A 25,948-nucleotide genomic window follows, 5' to 3' on the forward strand; every position below is an offset into this window, starting at 1 on the left:
TTTTTCACCTCTGCCCCTCCATCTTTGGAATGTGTCCTAACCCTAAAGAAGTCCATTTTGGACAGATGAGTTCTCAACTGAGATGTAATTACTTGACTTTATAATGAAATGGTGTGAATGAAAAGCCCTAAATAAGGAGGCTCATTCTGCTGTGTAAAAACGACTCAACAGGCCTCGTCTGCCCTCCGCCGTGATCATGCATCATTGTTGCACTAACACCAGGGTTGGTTTTTGGGTTCCAGTGGCGGCTATAATCCAGGTCCGTCTGTGGTGGAGTGTCTGTGTTAGTTTAGATGTTGTGTCTAACCCCACATCCCCTATGGACGCCCCGGCAATTGTTTTCTGTTCACGCTGTTTCCCGCCCCCCTCCAGGGCCGTGCCACTCCGCCCTGTGCCCTCTGTGCCACCCCTGACTAAGTCGGGTTCTGGCTGCCTCGGTGGTGGCGGTGACACCACAGCTTAATGACAGGGAGTCGGAGCTCTGCGTCCGCCTCGCCCTGCTGCCTCACCTGCAACACACTCACCAGTTTACACACAGAAATGGCAGCAAGTGTGCGCAACTGTGTATATAGTTAGAATAATGTTACTAGCACTATTACTAACTGGATGGTTTTACTGACGGTGGCCATTATGTGGATGTCTCAGCATCCTTTTTTGAACACACTTGTCACGCTACTGACATGCCGCTCTCACGCTTGACATGCTCAGCCCAGGGACAAGTCTGTGTGTGTGTCTGCTTTTTTAAACAAGGCTGTACCGCTGTCATGATATTGACATTTTTGAATTACATCATTGAGCACAGCCGCATTTTCTCCACCTGCGATATGACCGCCATGAAAACGAATATCAGTCCTACCAGGGGATTGACTGCCAATACAACACAAGTATGCTGAATTTAGAAATGGAAAATACATGAGTGCTGTCTCCTGTTTGGCCCCTGAAGTGTGAAGCTGCTTCGCTGAATCTTATTTTGCACTTTCTCTTTGTGTCTGTCACAGGTGGAGGGGGTGGGCCTGTACTTCCGTCAGCAGCTCCTGCAGTCCCGGCACCGCGGCGCCTTTGAATTGGCTTATGTGGGCTTTGTGCGTCTCACCGACATGCTGTGCAGGTGTGTGTTTTTACATCCAGGGACGGGGGTTGAAAGATAATACTCCTAAATAGCTGCGGGCCTCGGCTCCCCGTCAGGACGAACTCCTGCTCTGCCTTGTAATTAAGAAGTCGGAGCGTCATCTCGGTATCGCACTTCAGACGTGATCTACTGTAATTCCAGCAGCATCTGAAAATCAACATCATTCATCACTTGGAGACGCCGGACAGCGGAGATCAGTGGACCTGCTGGGAACATGACTAAATTACAGTCCATTGTGTTTGATTTGTGTTTGGTGATGCATGTAGCGCACGTTCAGGTTCCGGTGTTTGAGTTTTCAGACCTGAGTTTTTCACAGTCTAAGTCTCCTTTGGTACAGAAGATGGCCCATTTTGTTTTTTGAAAGTCTAAAACTTGTTGTAAGATAAGATAAGTAAGATAGACTTCATTGATCTCACAAAGGAGAAATTTACCGTTACAGGAGCTCCTACGTTGTCAGAGCAAAAACAGAAATAAGTAAATGGTTAGTGCAAGCAGGTAACATATTTACAAATAAACAACGCAACGTGGGTTGAGGTGATGATGGCTGACTCCTAACTAGACAGTGTTAACTACGCAGTAGAGCTGTGCAGTCTGACCGCAGCAGGGAGGACCTGCAGTAGCGCTCCTTCTTGCACTGACGGTGCCTCAGTCATCCACTGAAGGAGCTGCTCAGCTCCTCTACGGTCTGGTGCAGTGGGTGAAAGCTGTTGGTCATGATGGCGGTGATCTTTGCCAACATCCTCCTCCTCCTCTCACCTCCACAGAGTCCAGTGCACAGCCCAGGACAGAGCTCCTGACCAGCTTGTTCAGTCTCTTCCTGTCCTGCTCTGTGCTGCCCTGGGGCCCTGCAGATATAGCTTAAAAAATAACATGAAATCACTTTTTTTTTTTTTGTCAGTTAGCTGAGAGGCATCTTAACTGATTTAAACACTTCACTAGTCTGGTAGACATGATGCACTTAAACTGTCTTTTCTTGGATGACCTGACGTTCTACTCTGGGTCTCTCCCCGATCACTGAGCTTCTATGTGTAAGAGAGAGTTCAGACACTCTGCTGGCTGTAGTGGGGTATTATCTTTCCATGAGGCTATGTAGAAGTTGCTATATTTGCCATTTGATTTGAGTTCTGTTGTACGAGTGTTTCTTTAATTAAACTCAAGAGCAAGTAATTCCTAACTTTAATCTTCCCCATTATGAGCGCTGGCTTTTCTGCTGCAGCAGGTGGGCAAGCGCTCTGTTGGCACCCCATCAGCTCAGACGCACTTGTTTTGTTCTCGCACAGAAGCCACTCTCAGAGGAGGCCTGTGTAATGAGAGTGACGCTCTGGCGGTTGCTCGGAAGAGCCGTCGGATTGTGTGTTGTGCGGATGCCAGTGTGTATTTTGTCGAGACGGACAGAGCACCATGTGGATGGTATGCAGGCTGTGCGCATGGTTATAGGGTGTTGATTGCGGGGTGTTTAACCACGGCCTTTTGATGCTCTGCTTTTGGAAATCTGGCTCTGGTGTGTTTACGCTTTGTCTTTGTGTGTACTTCTATCTTTAACCGTCATCTCTCTTATTCTATTCTCCATTCTGTCCAGTCAGTCCTCTGATTTTATATCTTATAGAAATGTGTATGACAAGTGTTGGATGGAGTGTGTGCCACAGCCTCTGCTGCCCTTCATGACTGTACAGTATATAAACTGGTTCCGTCTTCGCTTGACTGGCTGTCGTTAAACAGTTGTGTCTTTCCTGGGCCGAGAGGTTTCAGCGTGGGTGTGTGTTCTCACCAGACGGCCCAGTGATCTCAGGAGTTTCTACAAGCTCTCACTGAGTTTGTATTGTCGAAGATTAATTTATAACAAGGTTCATGTAAAAGCACCGGGCCACTGAAGCAACAAGTCTCTTTGATCAATGATTCTTCAGTTTGTTAGTCTTTTCGGGTCAGAATTGTTCATGCAGTAAAGAATGGCTATGAGTCATTCTTTACTGAATGAACAACTCTGACTCGTCCTGTGCTATAAATCCATTTGTTTTCATCCTCTTGGCTGAGGTTGTGTGTGCACCAGTGAAACGTCCCACCAAACATGGAGAAAACATACAAACTCCTCACAGAAAAGACTTAGGTTGCTTCAAGCTGGAAGCGAACCTGCAACCTTCTTGCTGTGAGGGAAGTTCTGGGGGGTCCCTATCATTGGAAGTGCCACAGTTAAGTAGCTGGATGTATGTGCTGTGGAAATGCTTAATCTAGGATTGTTAAGATCCCAGTCAGTGGATCAAGAGGCTGGTTTGCATACAGTCTCCAGGATGTGACGACAAACACTGCCTTTGTCTGGGGATGTCAGGCCTTTTGGGAGTATCTGGATGCCATGTGATGAGACAAGACAAGTGCAAGTCCAGCGAAAGCAAGCGCATGAGTGTTCTTCTCTGTGCTTGAGCTGTGTGGCAGCCCGGATCCTCCTTGTGAGAAAATTAAAATCGCACGCTGCATCAGTCTGATTGATTTGCTCCAACTTATTTGAAATTGATTGTTGAAGAACCATGTCGAAAATAGCATCTGTTTTCCAGCTTGTTCCCAGTGTTCTGGGATCATAGCTCACTGGTGGCCACTGACAGTAATAATGAACTTGTCTGGAAGGTTTTAGATGAGGGGAGCAGATGAGAACATGCTCCAGGGTGGTGGTTCAAAAACCCCAAAATTCCCACACTCTGGTGTGTTACTACGTCATTTTGATCCTGATTTGATGAAGGCAGTAACAACGTATTGCTGGTCCGTAATGGTGCTTAGGATTGTATCTGTTTGCAACCATGGCAGAGCTGGTTGGCATAAGTATCTACAGTGTGAACGTAAAATGAATAGCAAGTGTCTTCCATGAAGGGCTTGGGAATGAGAAGCCCTGCTGTCAGTTCAGTGTTTTTGACATAATATTTAGGTTGCCAGGTTGTTCAACTCGTGCTCTTCTGTTTGTGTACAAGGAGTGGGAGTCGGACCCTGCAGCAGCTCCCAGCGCGCTGGCTGACTGAAGTCCTGCTGGAGGTCAAGTGCAGTGACCCATCATCCAAACTGTGCGCCACGAGACGCAGCGCTGGAATACCCTTCTACATTCAGGTGAGTGCAGCACAGGGAGAAAGATTGTGATTCTCTAAATCAGCTAAAATTAGAATTTTTAAAGCTGAAGTTAAAGTTCTTCTCTTTAAGTCAGATTGTGATATAAACTAACAGCAGATAACAGGTCCTCCACCAATCTTCATCATCTTGTAGTCACACTTTCACATCCTCTTTCATCATGAACCTTATTGGTTGTCTTCCTCCATCAACATTTTTGGCCCCACACTCTGTCCACGTGTCCAAAAACCATCTGGCTTCCTTGTTCTTCTCCCCAGCTCTCCTTTGAATGACTCTGCTAATATGTTTCATGAGTTTTGTGTTGGATGTTTGAGACGGAAGAAGATTATTCAGCAATCGTTTACATGTGTTTTCCTGTTTATTCGGAGCAACAAGCCACATGCCGACGGAGCAGTCATGCTTGGAACAGCGATGAGTTAGTGAATCTACAAGTGTTCAGACACACAAACACTCACACTGTCCTCCCGCTGACCCCTCGCACTCCTCTAATAATGTGCTGTAATCTCTCACCAACCCACCACGGCTGTCCACTGACTCACCACCCCACCGCTTCACATCCTCAGATGTTAAAACCTAACATGACAAACTTGAGTCTTTTATCACTGCCGTGAGTCAGGAGAGGTCTTGCGGTTTTAGGTACGCAACACTCCCCGGCTCCTCTGACTTCACCGTCTGTTTACAGCCAACAACCACATATTGTCCTCAAATCAATCCCTCTAATTGAGAGTGGTTTGAGTGTGCAGTGGTTTCAGTGCGCAGTGGAGGTTGATCTCCCCTCCACGTATCAGTGCACAAGATTTATTGATGAGGAGGAGGAGTGGCTGATAGCAGCGAGTCAGATAAGAAAAAGGGAGTCGAGTGAGCGTAGAGCAGAAATTTGTGGCCTGCCTTCCCTCTCATGGTCCGACCGGGCACAGACTTCACAGAAGCCAAGCTCGCCTCCCTCTTCCTCCCAGCTCCAGGCCCAGAAGGGTTCATAAAAGCACGTCCTGCTCCTCCTCTCAGATTTATCTCCATCCCTCCCAGACACACAGCTGGCTCCCATCAGCTCCCACAGAGAAGAATTCCTTTATCACACGACCGACCATCGCTGTCATTGCTGCCCTGTGACTCCAGCACACACAGACAATATCAGTGTTTGCTCTTTTATCAGTCTGCGAGGAACTCATTCTGGATGAGTTTTGAATGAGAGTATGAGGTGGTTGGTGGTTCTGTCTAAGAAATGATCCCAACTATGTACTTTTAAAGAACTCGCAGGCCACACATGTGGCGGTTCAGATTTGGCCCTCGGGTTGTATTTTTCATGATGTCCATTTTTGAACAGAGTTGTCCATGTGTGTGTGGCCTGGTTTCCTGAAGCTCATTGTTCACCTTGTTTATAGAGTGGGGATACTTGTCCTGACCTGGACTTGACCCGTGGGGGAAACCTCCTTACAGATGTCGATACCAAAGAGATCATACGTAACCATCATCAGCTTTCTTACTCGTTCGTGCTTCACCCAACACCATTTGTGGTTGCCCATCGATCAGCCCAAGTTCTTGTCATTGTCAGCCTCTTTGCCTCTTTAAACAGGGTTCAGTGATTCATGTGGTGCATCAAGTGCTGTTGGCTTGTTCCCATCCTGATTATGACACCACGTCACCGCCATCATGCCTTGTAACTTAGTCTGTCAGCTTTTTCCTTCCTCTGCATGTGTGCCTTTCTGTCACTTGTCATGCGACACCTCTGTAGTGGTCCAGTGAGTCCGTATCTCTTGAGTCCTTGAAAGAGGAGTTTGGTTATTCCTTTGGTCCCTACATGCTCATAACACCCTACTGACCCTACAGATGTTACATCACACCTCTGCCAGCAGAGGATTTCTGCGGAGAACCTGAAATGCGTCTCCTCTCCACAGGCTCTTCTGTCCTCTGAGCCGAAGTCCTCCAGCTGCAGTCTGCTCAAGATGACCATGAGAGAGCTGATCACATTGGCTATGCCGACCGCCGACAGGAACACAGACAGCTCTACGGTTCCACGGGTCTGTTGGATTCATGACTTCATAACACAGCAATATGATCCATATTAAAACACCCATGAAGCTTTGACTCACTTCACCAGCAAAGCTTCATTTCTCATTGACCTCTGTTCACAATTGTTTCTGTCGCCACAGGTCCATGCGCTGAACATCCTTCGGGCTCTGTACCGGGACACTCGTCTGGGTGAAAATATCATTCCCTTTGTCTCGGAGGGAATGCAGGTGGCTGTTCTCGGCTTCACCTCTCCAGTCTGGGCGGTGAGTACGATGCTGTGATAAGCTGCCCTTAGGAAGAAAATGCTTCCTGTGATGCATTTCATTGTTCAGGTGAACAAGTGTAAAGGGGACAGTGGCTGGAATCCTACATCATCAACAAAAGAGCTCTTGAATGTTTAAACACAAAAAGCAGAGCTGTAACATCCTCATGTCTCTCCAGGTGCGGAACTCCTCCACCCTCCTCTTCAGCACTCTGATCACGAGGATATTCGGAGTGAAGAAGGGGAAGGATGAACATTCTAAAAAGAACAGGTCTGCCTCTTCCCCTGGGAGCTTTCCTTCAGACTAGACCTCTGAATAATAAAACCCTCTCACTTATGTAACTCCACTTGAATTTGTATCAAAGCGCCCTACCCTTTCACCACCTGGGGTCGCTGTTGTAGCACCATTTGACTCCCTTGTGTCGTTCCGTCTCAGTGTTCTGAGCGGCTTTGAGTTACTACAGCAGAGGAATGGTGCCATACGGATTAAGGTCCGCACTCAGTCACTGAAATACACTTGAAATCAATTCTCCTCTATATGGTAGTTGCCTCACTCCTATGCCCTTCTTGTTGTGTTTCGACAGTGTTTACATCATCCAGTGTCACTGAACACGGCTGGGCTGTCATCACAGCGATCAGCGTGCAGGGCCGTATCCATGGTTGAATATTGCACCTGGGCACATACTGTACCTGCAGGCTGTAATTACAGACAAAATCAACACGCAGATGTGGAGGAAGACGAGACAACTGTCCCTCATTCATCGCTGTGTGAACAGATTGGTATCACAGAGAGTGTGGAAGTTCATTCCCACCATCAGGTGATCATGAGTAATAATAATAATAATAATAATCATGTCATTCTTGACATAGTCTCCAATGAGAAGAGGAACTGGCTGCAAACAAGCAGAGCTGGCCAGCCTCTAACAGCCTTCTTTAGCAACCCTGAAACAGTGTGGTTGATCAACCACATCTTTTGGCACTACAGTCACCTGGAGGTTGTTGTATTTATGCGGTTTTGTTTTAAGAAGTTGGTTTTTATTTAATTGTCGTCAATGCAGCACTGCGGGGGAAGCAAATCCTTGAAAGGATTCCTCACTCCCTGGAACCGGATGCTCATCCAGATATCTCTATCTATCGTAGACAGTCTTGTCAGAAAGTTTCATTGAAATCTGAGTTTAGATAAAAAGTCAGAAAACATTTGTTCTCAAGTTTGGTTCTCAGTAATGTTCTGACTCTGCAGTGAACAAAGGTGATGGGACATTGTGCATCTGCCTGTAGCTCAATCTCAGCACTTCTCACCTTTCACTTTTGTACGTGCAGAAAAGCTTTTGCAAATGTTGAGACAACATTCCACCTCTGTTTAGGTCTTCAACTCACTTTTGGAGCCATTTGCCTCCAAGGTATCCGGGCACTCTGGTGTGTACACACACTCACATCTGTGAGCCTGCAAACTTTACCAGGCACTCTCACCTCCTACTGTCTCCTTTCTCCCCATTTGTGACCTTCAGCCCTTTTACCCCAACTAATCTACTGTGACACGACCTCTGACCCCCGTGTTTGCCTCTTGTCAGACTGAGTGACTTATGAGGGTGCTGAGGGCGCGGAGTGTGCACGAACACATGCACGACTTGGCATTTCTCCTTCTCAGATTTTTTTTTACACATATCCCAGTGAGGGTCATGTGATGGCATTACATCATGAGCTTAAGTTCTGGCCCTGAGGAGGCGAGGAGGGGGTCAGGTCCTGGTTTAAAGACGCTTGTGACTCAACTTCCCCCGCGGTGGACGAGCCTTCTCATCCGGAGTGTTTGTGTGTTTTGCTCGTAAGTCAGCACTGACAGCAGCCGTGTGTGAAAGCGTATGCAGCCTCTCCGCTCGTGTGATCATGTGCTTGGCAGGGCAGACTCTTCCCTCGAGGAGCCACTTGATTTAGACCAGCGGAGTTAAATAAAAACTTTATTCACCCCGTGGCTGAATGGTGGTTACCCCAGAGGGACCGCCCGTTTTAAATATACGATTGGGCATGTTGTCATGCACAAATACACTACTCAAACACATTTGTTTACCTGTTATAGCAGCGTGGTGTGTATATAACGTCTCTCAGTTCATATTCATAATAATCATTTGAACATGCAGAGAGATGTACTGAAAAGCACACTTGTCTCCTGAACACCTCACTGTTGAGGTGGTTCTGGGGCTGAACCAGCCCATGTTAGACTCTCTCACTTGTCTCACACTTGACCTGGGGTTTTCTTGAATCATACTGTGGAAGTGTGAACTTAATTTTTAGTTGTACTTTAACTTGTGTATCTCATTTTGTCTGTCTTCATCCTCTCAGGATGACGGGCCGCGAGTTCTTCACCCGCTTCCCTGCTCTCTACCCGTTCCTTCTCACCCAGTTGGAAGAAGCGGCCGCTACAGTGGAAAGGTAAGCTCGGTCTACTCCACCCAAACATGAGTCCTCCCCGAAACACTTAAGGCTGTTTGGTCCATCTGGTGCCGTCTTTATTTGACATAAGATTGCTGCAGCTCAGTCCACAGATTGTAATTCACCACAAGCCGAGTTTAGTAAATGTCTTGTCAAGATTGTCTCTAGCTCTTCTGGGAGTCCACTGAGTTTCGTTGGCCTTATCTCGGTGAGTGCAGCCCAGACTCCCTTTTTAAAAGCTTGTGAGTCATCCGACAGTTCGTTAGGCCGCCGTATCTTCGTATGGATCAGATTTATTGAAGGTTGTGTCAAGAGTGACTGTTTCACTTTTCCCTCCACTCCCTGAACTGTTTTTAAAGGACAGTTCCCACCAAACTGAGACTCAAAGACAGAGCTTTCTTCATCCTCACAATTATGTGAACCAGGCCGGCTGGTGGAGCCACAACTGAACGGAATGCTGCCTTTGCTTTAGAAGTGTAAAGATGGAGGAATTAGGGAAGTATATGCCAACTAAAGTCATGCTCTTGGCAATACATCTTGGACCGTTATAATCCCCTTGGTGTGCCAATTCAAACTCAATTTGCAATGGTCCAGGTGCGCTATGATGGACCGACTGCGTCTCTTCAGGGAATTGGTCAACCATGTTTACCACTTTCTGAGTTGGTGTAATGCCTCGTCCTGAGACATGATCATACTGGCAATGAACACTGCTTCTGCCTGGCAACAGTGTGTGTCCAAGCTGGGAAGCTGTGAAAGAAAGCTCTTATTGTAACGTTGTTTGAGGTCTTGAACATAACGCTTTGTTTCGCCTGCTGCATGACTTCAACTGAGCAACATACACATGTATGTATAGATTTAAGAGGGATTTTACAGAGGATTTGAGGATGTGTTCACACATATGTGGAAACATCTTAAATCATATTTTGCAAAGAATATTGTGCTTTTACCTGATAGCAAACTGTTCTCTAACATCATGGCTGATCTCTTAAAGCCCAACTTGCATGAGGGACTGAGCTGATTAGCTTAGAAAACAACGGTGATTTGTTTGTAATGAGCGCACTTCATTATTACAGACATTTAAAACAAGTAAAACTTTCAGGCAGCATTTTTGGATTCTCTGTCAGGACCAGGTGTAAATGTGAGGTAGCCCCAATGGATATTATGTAACACCATACTTGGATATTCTCAAGCTTTCAATCTCGAAAAAGACAGTTTAAACAAAAATAACCTTAAAACACTTCAGAGAGACATCACCAGATTCACGACTGACCTTGTGGAATTTAGGGATGTAATTGCACGCCACTGACTCTCTTCTTCATCCTGTCAGAGCTCCAGCTATACAGGAGCAGGAAGCGGAGTCTGTGCTTGAATGATAAAGGTCTTCTGCCTCTGATACATGGAGGAATATTTACTGACCTAGTTGTATCTTGAAACTATGATCCAGTTCTTAGAGCATTCCTCCTCAGCTGTGAGACATGGTTTCTTGTCAGTGGGGGAGGCTTCATAATCGTCACATTATCGTAGCTTGCCGATACGTTCTCTGCTTTAGGAATAAATGAAATACAATGTTTTTTGCAACATATTGTCTCCCCTCTGAGCTCTGTCCTCGTCCCCCGCCCTTGTATATAAGTGAAACTACAAAACCACTGGCAGAGGTGGACTTTTTCCACCCTGAGTCACTTGGCAGCCATCGGTCTTTGGAAGGAGGACGCTCGAGCAGATGACTCGGCCGGATCAAGTGGGTGGTTCTAGTTGTGCAGTGCAATTGAGAAAGAGAGGCCTGTTATATATTTTGTATTGCAAGTCGTTCGCCTGCAGGTACGACGGCATAGCAACCACGATAACAAAATAAAGATGTTGAAGGACGTTCTGGGAAATGTACTGAGTCACCCTGTAGGATAATCAATACTCCAGCTGTTTTAAATACCTAAGCATTGGTCATCTTATTTACGTGAGTGTCTTATAAACAGTGAACGAGCTCTTGAAGGCCTAAACCAGTACTTGTCTGCTCGACTCATGTGTTTTTATTTCTGATGTAATGACACGGACATGTCTGGCTGGTTTTCATTGACTTGTGTCCACAGTGACAGCGGACATGTGAAGCTTCACCCGAGTCTGTTCCTGCTGCTGCTGGTGCTCAGCCGGCTTTACCCCTCGCCCATGGATGGATCCTCCTCACCGCTGGGACTCGCACCCTTTCTGCCCTTCATCATCAGGTCTGCTGTTGAGCTCAAACATTCTTAGTAGAGCAATGGATACTGCTGGTATGAAAGTCAATGTTGTCAGTATCGTTGTTTGTCAACAGTGTCTCGTGTTACTATGATTAGCTGGTCTGTCTGAACATGACTGAGTTCATCTCAATATCTCTGGAGGTTTTAATATGTCTCTGCAGCGCAACTATCTTTTCAGAGGGTCACACACCTGCTCTCTCAGTCACAGTCATGGCCAAGAATAGAAACCTATAATCTACGAGACAAAACACAGAGAGTCTCAACACACATGCCTCCTCCCTTTATTTGTCCACAGTGATTCTGTGCATCACTTAACCTATACATGATTGTCCATGATAGCCACAACACTCGTCTCCAGAACGCTCTGTTGTTGTTTGTGCTGTGTCACCCTGGTCGACCCGATTATGTCGGGCTTTATCTGGACTCCCACTCGTGTTTTGAGAGGAGGGACGCTTCGGCTGAATGGGAAGCTGCGGTTATAGCCGTCATTTTTCACATTCCTGGGCAGGAGAAATCTACAAATATTATTAGAACATGCACCTGCAAATTAGATCTGACCTGAACCACTCACTCTTACACACAGACGCACAGCCTTATCAGTGTAGGTCTGAGGCCCAAAATGTTCATCAACCAGGTCAGATTGATATCAAGTTGAAAAATAAACAGATAACACCAGCAGTTTTCACTAACAAATATCTTGAATGAAACATTTCTTTGCTACTTTTTATTTAAATCTTATTGTAGCTATGAACTATGTACCGACATTAGGTAGGTGAGAAAGTCTAAATAAGTGAGGCCGCTTAATGGCCCATTTATGCTCAACATTACATACAGATCTGCATATGGACAGAGCTGTCTGTCCGTCCTCTGTCTTCATTTTGTCCATATTTTTTTTGCGTTTTTGCAAAACTTACGGATACGGAACAAACGGAGCAGTACCCCCGGAAACCATGGGGGGCAGTGCAGTTACTACCTTCTTATCAGGGTTGGTCTGCACTGGCGCATGGACACCCGTCAAACAAGTTTTAGCTTCTGAAGTGCAGTATTGGTGACCTGAAATCAGTGGAATATATGTTGAAACGACAGGAATGGCGTCTCTGGTAATTACCATGACCTGACCAGCAGAACAAGACAATCAATCACAATTGTCATTTCATCTACACAAGTACTTGTGAGGTCGTTGGTGACTGACATTCTCAGCATAATCCGAAAGCACAATGGAGACTGTTTAGAGTCACTCTCTCCTGTACTTCATGTGTTGTGTTGTAGTCAAGACCATGTCCAAACCAAACTAAGACCAGTTAATGCGGTTCATGTTTGTTCCAACAAACACAAAAAAAACAAAAAAAACATTTGCATTAAGAAATAAATGTGTGTCAACTAATGCTTCTGTTTTACATATTCAGTTTGCAGTAAGTCGCGGTGGGATTCTTGGAAGTATGAAAGCGCTCTCAGTTAAATCACCACATGTTCAAAATAATGCCTGTATTTATAGTGTGAGTGAGCTATAAGTGTTGTGCTAATGGCCAGTCTTAAATGTGTTTATGAGTGGGAGGAAATGAAACAAACATTGTGATGTCAGAACGTTGCTGGATCTGTCGGTGGCCTACTGTTTTTTTCCTCTGAGGATTTCCTCATTTAACTCACTACTTTTGATTTAACTGATCATTCTTTTACAGTTTACAAGCTGCCAATGAACAATGGACACTGAATCAGTTTAATGTTGTGTAGTCTAGTAAATAATTGCTGAAGTAAAAGAACAGAAAAAAAAGGAATTCAACACAATGCAAAAAAGGTACAGTTGTTGTAGATCGAATATTTAAAATGAAAATACATTTGTACCATTACAGTAATTATAATGAATTTTAATTATATGTCTATTTTCATGGGGAAGGCGTTTTTTGTTGTTGTTTTTTTTCCCCATTATTTTCCAAAAATGAACACCCTGAGGTGTGTCAGCTTTGCTCTAGTCTAATGTGTTTCAGATGTGATGGGTCGATAAGTTACAGGCCAGTTTTAGAGTCAACAAAATGAAAGACAAATATTTTCCGACTTAGCGGACCCTCAGCACGACCAGGCCACCCTCTCACTCATCTGCCGAAGTTCTGTGTTCAGTATTTGTTTAATCAAAGGCATGTTCTTGTGTGTGTGGGGCAGGGGAATGTGGTGGAGGGAAGATAGACAGGTGTGTGCTGTACCATTGAGTTATAGTTTCGTGCTTGACACGAGCCTCCTCTGTGTGGGAGGGTGAACCTCTTCACTGGAGGCAGACAATACTGTAGGCACTAAAGTCTGAGCTAGGATCTGGAGTGCAAGCTGATGGATGGAGTTGGACATGTCTTCAACTGTTACATGAAGCTATTTATGTTTTTTATTTTATGTTGAAGCTATTTTTTTAGGATTCATCCCCCAGTGACCACCTTTAGAGATGAGTGGAAAATCTGTGCATGAATGATGTGCCAAGATGAGTTGAATGTTAGCTTGGTCTTTTTGTCCCACTCATGGGAAAAAGACTGCAACTGCCACAGTTTTACTAGCAAGAATCCATTTGCAGATAGACGCAATTTTATCACAGCGGAAGTGTTTTGAAGTATTTCAGTGAACGTGTCGGTCTTGTGGCTGCAGTTAACAGGTTCTCAGCCGAGTCGCTCCTCTCCATCCACGCATCCGTGCAAATCACGGCCACATGTTGGACGTGTTAAATATAGCCCAGCTTCATTGGCCCCCGCTCGTGCTTCTCAAACAGCTCGTCTTCAGCAGACGTGTGTGGACGTGTCTGTGGAGGTCTGCCGACCCCCCTCCTCCGACTCCTCTCGATACTATCAAAGCTGCTACTCGCTGGATTATCTGTAGCTTAGCTCCTCTTCTGATGATGGACGGAACATCATATGCAGTAATGATTCAGGTTTATCCCAGGATACAGGCTCTTATCACTGTCTTTCCCCTCCGTGCCTCATATCTGACATTCCTTCTCTGGATGGCCCCCACCTGCGTCACACCTACACTCCCAGTGACGTCAAAGAGGCTTGTAAATTACACGAGTTGATGATGAATCATATCTTTTCGTGAATCTCTCAATCTTTCTTTCCCTCTTCAAATCCTTCCCTCCTCATGCGAACTATTAGTATCCACATGGATCATCCAGTTTTCCGTTTTTTGAGGACTCAAAGCCTCCACTGTTGAGAAGCCAAAAACACATTACACAGGTCTTGAATGAATGAAGCTTTTGTGTTGTCTCCTAAAGCAGATGGTATACATTTGTAAACTAAATTCAATTTGTTAGTTTTATAATTCAATAATCTGCTTGCACATCTCTCCGATCAACACAGACATCATTGCCACATATGCTGTACAGTAGTCTGTGCTACGCCTTCTGCACTAGTGCGACCCTCCTGGTGTGTAGATATCCAGTCAGAACTCTGAGCGACCAACCGGTTTGTCAAAAAAGCTTGAAGAAATTATTGCACTTGTTCTAGAATCTTTTGCACATTGCTTCGACTCTCACCTGCAGTCAGCATTCTTGAACAAGATAATTTGGGCTTTAGATTTTCAGGAGAGGGAAGTCTGGACCTCTGTCCTTGGACTACTGACATGACTTGCCATGACACTGCTTTTGCTTCATTCATCCTGGTTGTGATACAATATCAGAGTAACTAACCAATCGAAGAAACAATTTTCAGAGCACCTGAACACATCAATCTCAGGTCTTCTGCAGGTGCAGAGGTAGAACAGGAACTGGTAGCATAAGAAGGATGATGAAGAAGTGATTTGTTTTTTTTAGTAAAACATCTTCTTTAAATTTCAAGATAATTGTATGACCAAAAATGAAAAGCCAGACGCAGCGTTTGTGACTGAGTGCTGAGTCACAGCTAACACAAAGTATTACTTTACTTGTTTCCATCTGTTTATGTGATTGAATAACATACTGTATTCCTTGTTTCCTGGCCTCTCCATAATCCACTCAATGACTGACCACTTTTATGTCTCAACTGTTGTGTGAGTGTGGTCGCTGCAGACTTTGACGGGAAAAACAGGAAACGTGCGCGAAAGGCTGAGAATTGTAGCCGGCGATAATCATCTCGCCTGAATAAAGTTTGCGTATTTGAAATGTGTCACCACTTCACTTCCTTAATCGCCCCCATTCCTCTGACTTTTTCCCCTCTCCTCAGCTTGTTTATTCAGGGTGCGCTACTCTCCGTGGAGGAAACTATTCTACACATTCTCCTAAATGATCCCCAGATGAGCTGCGTCCATGCCAGGCTGCAGCCTGCCTCCTGACCCCACCAGGGACGGCCCTGTTGCTAAAATTACACCCTTCCAAACTGTCATTTCCTCTCGCAAGGGTTTCAATGAGACAAATTAGCACAGATAGTTAACATATGGGGCCCAAATGGGCGGCAGGAGGCGTGGAAAGTGAGGAGCGGGCAGAGTTTTTGGTCATTAGAGTGAGTGTGGGTGCTGGAAGGAAGAGATAGAGTGATAGAGAAAGAGCATGTGTGGAGAGGTGTACGTGTACTGGCTCGTGGAGCGCTGGAATGCAAACTGTTGCCTGTTTGATTCATTGTCCTTGGTTGCCTTGTAGTGTGTGTGTGTGTGTGTGTTAGCGGGACATGCCAGCAGCAGGTGGAAAACCAATTGTTGACAGTTGACTTGTTGCTTTAACAACCCCCTCGTTGTTCATCTCCAATTTCATCCATCCAGTTAACCTCAAGTTGGACTTCTTCGGCTGTAAATTCTCTTTCATGAGTTCCACGTTGTGATTTTGGTTATTCATCTTATAGAGACACGCATCCAATTTTTTTCTGTTTCTGTTTGAGGTTGTGTACCCACTATGTTTCAACATAGCCCCAAAAGAACTAGTCCAGGAGCTCATTTCTGTATCTTCCCAGCTCACTTCTCAGTTATAATTGAGATTAAAGTGGTTAGTTTTTTAATTATTTAGTGAATACATTTGCGGGCAAAAGACTTGCAGACAATCTAAAGTTGCAGGGTATGTTCCTGGATCAGATGTACTAGGGTTTCTTAGCCCATGTTCCATGAATCTCCACATCCAGGCAGCTCACCTTACTTTAGCTGCTAGACTTATTTCCTTTGTTTTTCCATCCATCCATTCATTCTCAGCCAGTCCCAGAAACTTGAGGCAAGAGGTGGGCAGCACCTTGGGCACATTGCTGTGGATATCCAATATTGAGTCATTCTGAAATCACAAAAAATAAAAGTGACAAAGAGGTGCTCTGAAATGAGCATGCGTTCATCCACAAACACAGAACACACACGCTTTCCGTAAACAGCCATATCGGCAGACAGACTTGGTAACTAGTTACCTCTTTGGGTAGCAACAATGATGGAGTTGGAAGTTGTGGGTTCAAATCTCAGTGAGCTAGCCAGTGAGGATACGCTGGTGGAGTTTTCTGATGGGAGAGAAGGCTGGGCCTTTTTACCAGACCAGACTTCAGATAAGAGGATTGGTCCTCAAAGAGATGCGAGTTGGTCAAAAACATATTTACAAAAGGTCATAGGACAAAGGTTTATGTTCCTTTGAAAGCTTTGAGAACACATTGGGCAGAGAAAGCATGTTCACACCTAGAATACCGATATTTTCCTCATTAAACGTTGAAGTTGCATGTGTCCTGGTGCTCACTGAGGATTAGACTGCTCTGATGTTCGTACCTACTCCAGCTGCATATACTTTGTGCTTGTTTTCTGATAAGGTCAAATACTTTGACAAGACTTAATAGCAACTTTAAACTTTAAAAGAAAGTCACTGATCACCAGCCGACGAAGTCGATCTTCTACTGTCTACTGTAGCATTTTCCACTGGAGTCACACCTCTCACCTCTGTCTTTCATTTTCACCGACCGCTCGGTCTGTCTGCTTTCAACGGCCGCACAGTTTTGACACAGGAGAATGGATCTGCTTGTAAACAAGTTTTAATTTTAGCTTGAGCATGACTTGCCACATTCTGCATCACTGTCCTGCAAATGACAACGTGTGAGTAGAAAAGAGGGTCAGAGAGCGTGTGTGGTCCTCAGTTTGGGAATGACTTCACAATATTTGACTTGAGGTCTGTCCGTCATTGGCCGTCCTGCGAGGTGTTTAGGCAACCACGGAGGGAAACAACGAATGAAGGAAAGATGTTGCGTAATGTTCGATTAAAAATAGCCGCCAACTGTCGGGCGAGTCACAGGTCAAATTTCTGAAGGGGAGAATGTATCCATGACATAATGCAGCTGGATCACGTAATGAAAATATTCGGTGACGATAATCCCAGTGTTTTTATAGCCCAGCAGCTGGGATGCAAATCATAGAAATAATAACGCGTTAAAACTTCCTCCATTCTCTCAACGCGTTACATAACTCGCCATTATCGCCGCCATTTTCCATCATGACTGACACCGTGTGTTTGTGTTACAGATGCGGCCGGTCAGCTGTGTACCGCACCAGGGAGATGGCTGCTCGTGCTCTGGTTCCCTTTGTGATGGTCACACAGGTTCCTTCCACCGTCCAGACCCTCCTGGAGGAGCTTCCTTCAACACCAGGACCCAAAATCCAACACAATCACATCCACGGAACCTTGCTTCAGGTCTGCACACCCTCTCACTCTCCAATGAACACAAAGTGTATTTCCAAAAATGTTGGGTTCATTGTGCGTCTGGTCCTGGTACCTCCAGCCTGTAGCCTCAGGTGATGACTGAGTACGTAGAGTTTGTCTGGTGGAATTGGTTACACAATCAGCAAGACATTTAAATGTACATTTCTGCGCAGAAATATTATCTGAAGAAAAACATCAGCTCATGGACTCTCAGGCCGCTATCTTTCCTGTACGCGCACATTTTCCCTCAGTCCCACACTCCCCGCTTCCTCGCCGAGCCTGTCCAGACAAGGCGGTTATCGCTGAGTAAATACCAGTGTTTAGTTCTGTCATCACACTCTGACAAACACAACCAAACTCTCTGCCGGTAATATCAACACATGCACAGAGGCGGAGGCCGAGGGACTTTCCCAGGCCTTCGATTACGGATGCGAGAACGTGCGGCGGGGGTCAGCTCATCTTGATAGCAGTCGTCTGTGCTGGGATGCCGGTGAGGGTTGCTGCTGGGTGAGAGTCCGTTTCCTGTCATGGCAGCAGCAAGTGGACTTTGTCCAGATGTGTCCTGATCTGTCTGCTCACATTCATCTCAGTCGTCTCTGCTTCCTTTACATCCTCCTGGACACTTTTCTCATTTTCCTCACGTGTTGATTTTATAGTAGCTGACAGACTGTTATAGTCATGACGCTCTAGCAGGTGTGGAACCGCAGAGTCTCGTGACAGATTCTCAACACCACCAACTTCTTGTGTTGAGCATTAGCTTCCCTAAACATTCCCAGTAGTTAAGATCCGCATTCCGTCAACATTCTGATCTATAGTGAAACACTGAGCGGAAGCTGGACCCTTGAAATCCCACTCATGCAACAACGGTGAATTATAACTCAGGCTTCTGGAAACGAATGTTTGTAGATGTGATGGAGAAGTAAGGTGTAATGGGTATCATGTTGCTTCTGTGAATAACATGCTTTTAGGAGAAACTGATGCCACAATAGACAAAGGTGTGTCCGTCAAAGACATTGTGTCTCGCCATCCAAACCGTCTAGGCTTGTGCCTGTGCGGTTGCAGATGTTTGCCGTTAGAGGAGAAGCGACTTCCTCTGTTATTGTCAAGGAACCCGTGTTAGTGGTCCAAGTGCAGAGCTGGAAACCATCACAGCTCCTCAGACGGGCCGTACCACCCTGCAGACTTTCCTAAACTCATTAAACACGTCTGATTACGACCTAGTTATAAATGCTTCTCAGCAAGTCATTGAAGACACGTCGTAAGTTTCACCAGTGTTTGCGTGTGGGTCACAAACATTCATCTTCATTTGGTGCAGAAAACAAAAGCTAATGATGAGTTGCTGCCGGAAAACATTCCAAGACAAGGGCAGTCATTGGTGGATCATTCAGTGCCGTTATGGATTAAAAGCACAATAGTATGTGAGGATTCAGGAAATGTGAGCCTGTGATTTTTGAGATAGCCTGCGACTTGGCTGCAACAAAACACCATCATGACGGTAGTCTCGGGGCCAAATTCGTATTGTCAAGTCTTTTTATCTGACTCCAAATGTGCATTATGTGTCAGATGATGGTACACATTTATATTGTGTGAATTCACCTTTGACAAAGAAGTTTAGAATTAGAAGGTAAAATGATCAGATGTGCAGTTTGTGATGCCCGTCAAAGATGTTAAAGCCATTTCCTCACTGCAGGAAGCAGCTGGCAGGTGGATGCAGCAACCGGGGGCCACGCGCCATTTCTGTTTATTTGCTGTTACAGGAACGCCAATGGACATCACATTGCTCAATGGTGAACAGATTTTCTGAGTAATATTTCCAGAGCAAGAATTTGGTGAAAAAGGAACAATACAAAAACTCGACACACTTCAATGATTTAAAAGAATAATAAATAATGATAATAATAATTATAAAACGGTGAACGAAGATGTTTTTTAATGGCTCAATGGCATTTCAACTTTATATGTGAAAAAATTGAGATAGGAGCTTGTAGAATTCAACCCAAGCCAATGTACCACTGCACATTATAAAATGGAAATTGAATCAAAAATGTTATTTCCATTCTCAGGAAAGGAAAATTGTCTTTTCTATCACCTAAATATCAGATATAAGTGGTGTTTTTCCAATCATTTCTGGGTTGTCTAATTGGTGGGTCTTGACTTCTTTATGTGAATTGGGATTTATGTTTCGTTGCAAATGTCTGCCGTGAATGGACTTGCAGCTATTGCATTTGTTTGTGTGTGAGCGCTCTGGCTACAGTGTGTGGTCAGTCTGTGGTTGCGGCAGTGGGAGGGACAGCGGAGCTCGTTGATAACAGAGTCTGAAGGGACCTCACATTCACCACCGCTATTTTTGCCGGCCCAAAGAGGAAGGCTTGTCGCAACATTGGTTCACACATAAAAATAGTGTTCGGTCAAGTGTCAGGTTCACTCCTACTTTTATTAATGAAATACTCCACACCTCTTCATTTCAAATATACACCCACTCATCTAGTATTTAGCAGCCTCTGAAATATTTGACTATGCAGTTAAACTTTCCGGGCTCGTCCCTCCATCTGACCTTTATCCGATTTCTTTCTCTTCCCACATGGAGTTTACTTCTCCACCACTCGGGAGGCGGAACAGGGAGGCAGCATCTTCTATAAATATTCCGCTCCATTCCATGTCGGGCTGGAGTATGCCGGCTGCGTCTCCCATGCTGGGACTTCCCAGTCTGGTGGATGAGGTGTAACTGGGAAGTCTGAATGACAGGGAATGAAGACATGTGGCTTCCTCCGACATCCAGTCGGTGTTGGGCTCGGAGCTTCGACTCCGTTTTGTTGTAATGGCCCTGACGGACCATGAGTGATGCCACTCGCTGCAAACCGCTCTGTCAGTCATTCTGACTTTTTTAGATTGTCCAGAGATGGCCATTCTGTTTCTAAATACACATTCAATCAAGTCAGCGAAGGAGGTTGTTGACTCACTGTCCACTTCACAACCATCGACTAACAACTCACTTATAAACTTGCCATGAATGCACTTGTTTAAAGCAGAACAAAGTTGAATATGGTGTGCTTTGAAAAATAGTTACAAGTAAAAAATCCAAAATGGGGGCAACAAATTACAGATCTTTTATGTAAATCCATAATAGATCTGTACTCAAAATAAAATAAAATGAAATGCATTTTAAAAAAGTGGCGCAAATCAAGTGGCCAAAATGGGTTTTGTCTGAACGACCTCTAAGGGCAGAAGCTTAGTCATTCAGAACAGAGTCAGAGGAGAGCTGCTTCTCCTCCTAAGGAAGACAATTCGGGTGTCATTGTGAAATAATGTCCTGGATGTTCCATTGTGAGGAGACACACTGGAGATACTTGGAGGACACACTGGGGAAACAATGTCTCTCGTTTGACTTGACTCATTCTTCCACCTGAAGATCTGGCAGAGGCTTCAGAAGAGGGCATTTTGGGCCCCTTTACTTCAGCTGCTGCCCCCTCAACTTCACCTCAGATAAGTGGAAGAAAATGGATTGAGGGAGTTGTTTATTTTTCTTCAGCATCGCCGTGTTCTGCAAATCAAGATGGTTGTGGCAGATGTTTGAAGTACTTTATGGTGATCTAATACCAATGATCTAATGACATTATATATGCTTGTAGAAGGTTTTTTTGGTTTGCCTACCTGAACGATGGACAACCTGACTGCAATATAATCAACTTTTACACCGTCAACTTCTCATAGAGGTCGGTTGTAAATGTATTTTTGGAATGGTTTCCACTGTATTTTTCGATGGCCCTTCTGCGTGATACTGGACTGGGATCTTGACAGAATTCAGAGTTTGACAGCTGCCTGTTTTGAATTCCAACTCAGTGGCTTGATTCAAAGCTTTAAAGAAAACAAATGCTCCTGCCAAAATTCCTGAAAGGCAGCAGAATATCTAGGAGGAATAGCTTTCGAAACCCTGCAGCTGATCACGTTTTTCCAGCACAGGGGCTGATGATGTGTCATTAGTGAGCCTAAGTGGATCAGATTAGGCTTTAGAATGACTCATGCACAACAATGTCATTCACCAGTGTGTTACTGATTTTCAATTCTTCAAACTAAATAGGCCTGCTGGATGGTTATGGCTCTCATGTGGAGTGTGATGGTGTGAGGAAGAAGATCTCGTCCTCATCGAGGCTGTTTTTGTGAAACAGTGGGTGTTGCCTGGGTGTGGAGATGACAGGAGAACACAAGGGGTAGGCCAGGACTCGGCGGCCAGGCTTGGTGCTACGTGGTCAGCCTGGTTTTTCCCCATGTTGCCTTCTCTGCAGAGCGTAATGAATGGCTTCCTACTGGTCTGTGGCCGAGGCTCTGGCTTAAAGAGTATACTTACCGAGGCCCAGAATACTCCCCAGCCAGCCAGCGTCCCGGGCTTTGAACGCTTTCAACCACCAGGACATCTGCTGCAGACCGGACCGGTCCATCACACACTTGTCACAGAAAGGAGGGAAACACGAGTGAAGGACTGTAGCAGGTTGAGCTATGAGATAGTGCTTAGTCAGCATATTGCTGTTAGATTTTGAGTGTCGGGTGGAAGCACAGACATTTTGTCATTCTTTGTTGGAAAACAGTTTGGCTTCATACCTGAAGATAGAACCTTATTACCTGAGTTTCCTGATAATACTATTTTTATAGCGTCTGTTTCTTCGTCAGGTGAACCTAAGAAAACATCCAGACAGATGTGTGCCTTCATACTGTTATCTATCTGGCTGTTGATGGTGAAATGTTTTGGAGCGTCATCTTTCAAATCTGTCAGGACAAACTCACCCGCAAACAAAACCCTCTCTCTCAATTTTTTGTTGATTTATAGATTTAGCTTCTGAGTTTGTGCTGAAATCCAACTGTGATTCTCTGTTCAGGTGCTGTTCCTTCTGCAGTCCTACCAGTCGGACTCCCACTGGCCCCTGCCAGCAGGAAACGGCGTTGGCAAAGCGCTCCATGAACGAATGTGGCTCGCTTCACGGTAATCCTAGACACACTCACGCACAGATAAGCATCCGCCTGGTCTTTCAAGTCCCTCCCGAGAAGAATGACTCCTTGTCTCACCGGTCATCCCCTCCCCGCTCCGTGTCCGCTCCGTGTCCTGCCCGGGCTTGCATTTCAAAGAGACCGCCTGCTGTGTCCCCCTCCACAGATTCCCTTCATTTTCTCCCCTGCCGCTGGACCTCTCACTCAAAATTAAGGCCTCAAGATGGCACTGAGATAAGCGTGTCGCCCCAGTCCCGCCTGGCAGAGGTCATTCTTCCCTGCTCCGACACTTTGAGCAGATAACCCTGGGTCGCTCTGTTAGCTTGGCCGACCAACGCTGGCTCCACTTGGTTACTCTGATGAGCCTTTATTAAGATGACAAAGTGAATTCTTGCTCGCCAGAGCGAGTCCCCTGTTTGATCACGCCCAAATCTGTGAACATCACAGTCCCCAACTAGACCTCCTTCTCTTCATTCGAGCTACATATTTTGAGCACCAATGCAATGTCAGAACTGTTGACGAAAGTTCCCACTTAGCAAGAATTCTCATCTCATCCAGAGCCACTGCACATCCTCCGGCGTGTGTCTGTGTCTGTGTCTGTGTGTGTCTGTGTCTGTGTCTGTGTCTCTCTGTGTGTGTGTGTGTGTGTGTGTGTGTGTGTGTGTGTGTGTGTGTGTGTGTGTGTGTGTGTGTGTGTGTGTGTGTGTGTGTGTGTGTGTGTGTGTGTGTGTGTGTGTGTGTGTGTGTGTGTGTGTGTGTGTGTGTGTGTGCGTGCGTGTGTGTGCGTGAGTTGTGCGGCCTTGTGTGTAATTAATGTGCGAGTGATGAAACGTGACGTCAAGCACACACACAGCCCCTCTTGTTCTTACATACACATTTGTGCACCGTCACAGCTGAGCGGTCGCACCTTTGATTGAAACTCTGCACACACACACACACACACACACGCTGCCCACACAAGCTGATTCAACATCAAACAAATACCAGCCCTTCCTTTCCATTCACCACTGATTCCTCGGTGAGATGGTGTGATGTAAAGGACCGGCCTGATGTCGTCTGACCTCCACTCATTTGTTTGAGCGGTTGAAATGACAGTGGCAAAGCCGATGGCTCATCATGTGACAGTCACACTTGGCCTTACAACCACAACTGAAAATACGCTTTTGGACGCTGATGCCGCGTGTCCTTGTAAAAACAGATGGGTTTTGTTATGGAAGATGGTGATGGAGGATCCTCTCGTCATGGTCACATGACGGATGGAACAAAATCACATGGTGGAAACGTGTTTCTCTACAATGTCCCTTGGTGTTTTATATTAATAAACAAACAAGGATTCATATTTGGAGTGGTTTGCTAAATCTTGCTAAATTCAACTAGTCTATTCTAACCATTTATTGTCACTAAATTAAGCCTGTGTGTCTTTAACTTCTGCAATGATCTAATAACATGATATATGTTGGAGAAGTCATGAGGGATGTGAAACTAGATTCTGTGTCTGTCCATCAACAGATGTTGATGTTTGCCCCATTTTGGTCATTGGTAATCACAATTAGATTTGTTGGTTTAAGGCAGTGCTTCTCAATTATTTTCTGTTATATGAATAGTTTACAATGATAGCGACGCCAAACCACTTCAACCTTGGCCTCATAATTTAGTCACCTATCTGGTTTGACACTTCTTCAGTGGAACTGTTCATCTTGCATTCTCCAAACTCACGACACACAGAAATAAAGTTTTTCATTGCCAGTCACGGATCTCCTAGTCATTAAACAAATGTAGCAGCTTATTCACAGCAGTAGTTATAACTTGGTACGCATACAAGCAGACGAGTCACAGTTACTGTTGATGCAATTGTGGATTCTTCCTTATAAAGTAAAGCAAGTTCCCCCAAAAACATTTTCTCACTGTTATTCCTAAGTCTGACACTGAATATGATCGCCTGCTACGTAAAACATCAGTATATATTATATATATTATAAGGTCCATTGTGGTGTTAATAGGACACATTATTTATTTTGCACTTACTTCATTGACTGCCATATGTCATGTCTTATCTTGTTAGTCGATCGAGTATGTACTCAAAGTCCCGCTGCGAGAATGAATGAAACATTATTCTCTTTAGAGATAAAATTATGAAGCGATGACTTTTATTTTTCCTCACTGACATCACGCGTATGACTGATCCCAAAATATCCCCCACCAACCGTCCAGATGGACAATAACGTAATTTAATATTTGCATGCACAAGTGAGCGTCTCATGAGGCGTGGACGCCCGTGATTGTCGGCAATAATCAGTGACTGGAGGCGGCAGTGTCACGGATTTGTCTAAATCAGTGTGATTTTTTTGGAATATTTTCATTAAAGGATCTTTTATTAAATCACGAACCGTAAGATGAATTTGACGGTCATGTAACTCAAAGGTTGAATGGAATCATTATCACGGATGTTTTATTTCCTCATCGATAAGATCTGTCTCGACGAATAATCGATTCCTCATAAATTGGTTTTCTTATCGTCGGTTTAGGCTCAACAGCTGTGTGGTGACGCGAGGGGCCTTCCTGGATGTGCTGAATTGCCTGTGTGTCCCGAAAAACCCTCTTCTTGACGGTGAGTGAAGCTCAGGACAAGTTCGATCTCCCTTGATCTCTCCTTGAAGTCGGAAATAATATCACGCCTTCCTAGTGTACGCAGAGATTTCCACTGTCTCTTCATTAACCTGCCACTCTCAGTTCAGTGGGATGCTCTTCAGCCCTCTGCAGGAGGCCGTCTTTATTCCATATCTACATTCAAGTATTGGTGCCATGTATCAGCAAACGCTCACTCATGTAGTTGCTCAACTCAAGCAGGAAGTGACTTGTGAAGTTGCCAGTTACTTCATGAGTTTGAGTCCTAAAGAAAGGTAGGGGGTTGGTCACATTTTCTAACAGCCCATACTACAAATCTGTGACCTATGTAGTTATTGCATTTATTAAAGTCATATAGACACTTCATAGACATCCCGCTCTGCATAAGGCTAACAACTGTGTGTCAGTTCCTGTTCTGTACTCATAATCGTAGCGACATCAACTTACAAAGACCGGTGTTTTACTTCCATTCGGTGCCGTTGATGTGTTAGTTTCAGGCTTGTGGGCTTCTGTCGACCTGGAGGAACATTGGTCCGACTTTGAGTCTCTCCTGGATGACCCAGCTTCTCACCCTATCTCAAGTAGAG

General features: G+C 45.1%; 1 protein-coding gene across 8 annotated transcripts in view; it reads left to right on the forward strand.

Moving 5' to 3' along the window:
* thada (THADA armadillo repeat containing) overlaps positions 1-25,948 on the forward strand; it is a 67,530-nt gene that overhangs the window by 11,949 nt on the left and 29,633 nt on the right. For all 8 annotated transcript variants that reach the window (XR_008415810.1, XM_053875303.1, XM_053875304.1 and 5 more), the window contains 10 exons: positions 999-1,108; positions 4,084-4,216; positions 6,130-6,252; positions 6,385-6,507; positions 6,686-6,777; positions 8,844-8,933; positions 11,018-11,149; positions 17,579-17,747; positions 22,628-22,731; positions 25,262-25,344. Coding sequence is in view for 7 of the 8 variants with exons in the window: in XM_053875303.1 (XP_053731278.1) it covers positions 999-1,108; positions 4,084-4,216; positions 6,130-6,252; positions 6,385-6,507; positions 6,686-6,777; positions 8,844-8,933; positions 11,018-11,149; positions 17,579-17,747; positions 22,628-22,731; positions 25,262-25,344 (1,159 nt within the window). In the remaining variant the exon portion in view is untranslated. The remainder of the gene's footprint in view (positions 1-998; positions 1,109-4,083; positions 4,217-6,129; positions 6,253-6,384; positions 6,508-6,685; positions 6,778-8,843; positions 8,934-11,017; positions 11,150-17,578; positions 17,748-22,627; positions 22,732-25,261; positions 25,345-25,948) is intronic.

Source organism: Synchiropus splendidus, chromosome 9, assembly GCF_027744825.2.
Source record: "Synchiropus splendidus isolate RoL2022-P1 chromosome 9, RoL_Sspl_1.0, whole genome shotgun sequence".
In the NCBI taxonomy this organism is placed as follows: domain Eukaryota; kingdom Metazoa; phylum Chordata; class Actinopteri; order Syngnathiformes; family Callionymidae; genus Synchiropus; species Synchiropus splendidus.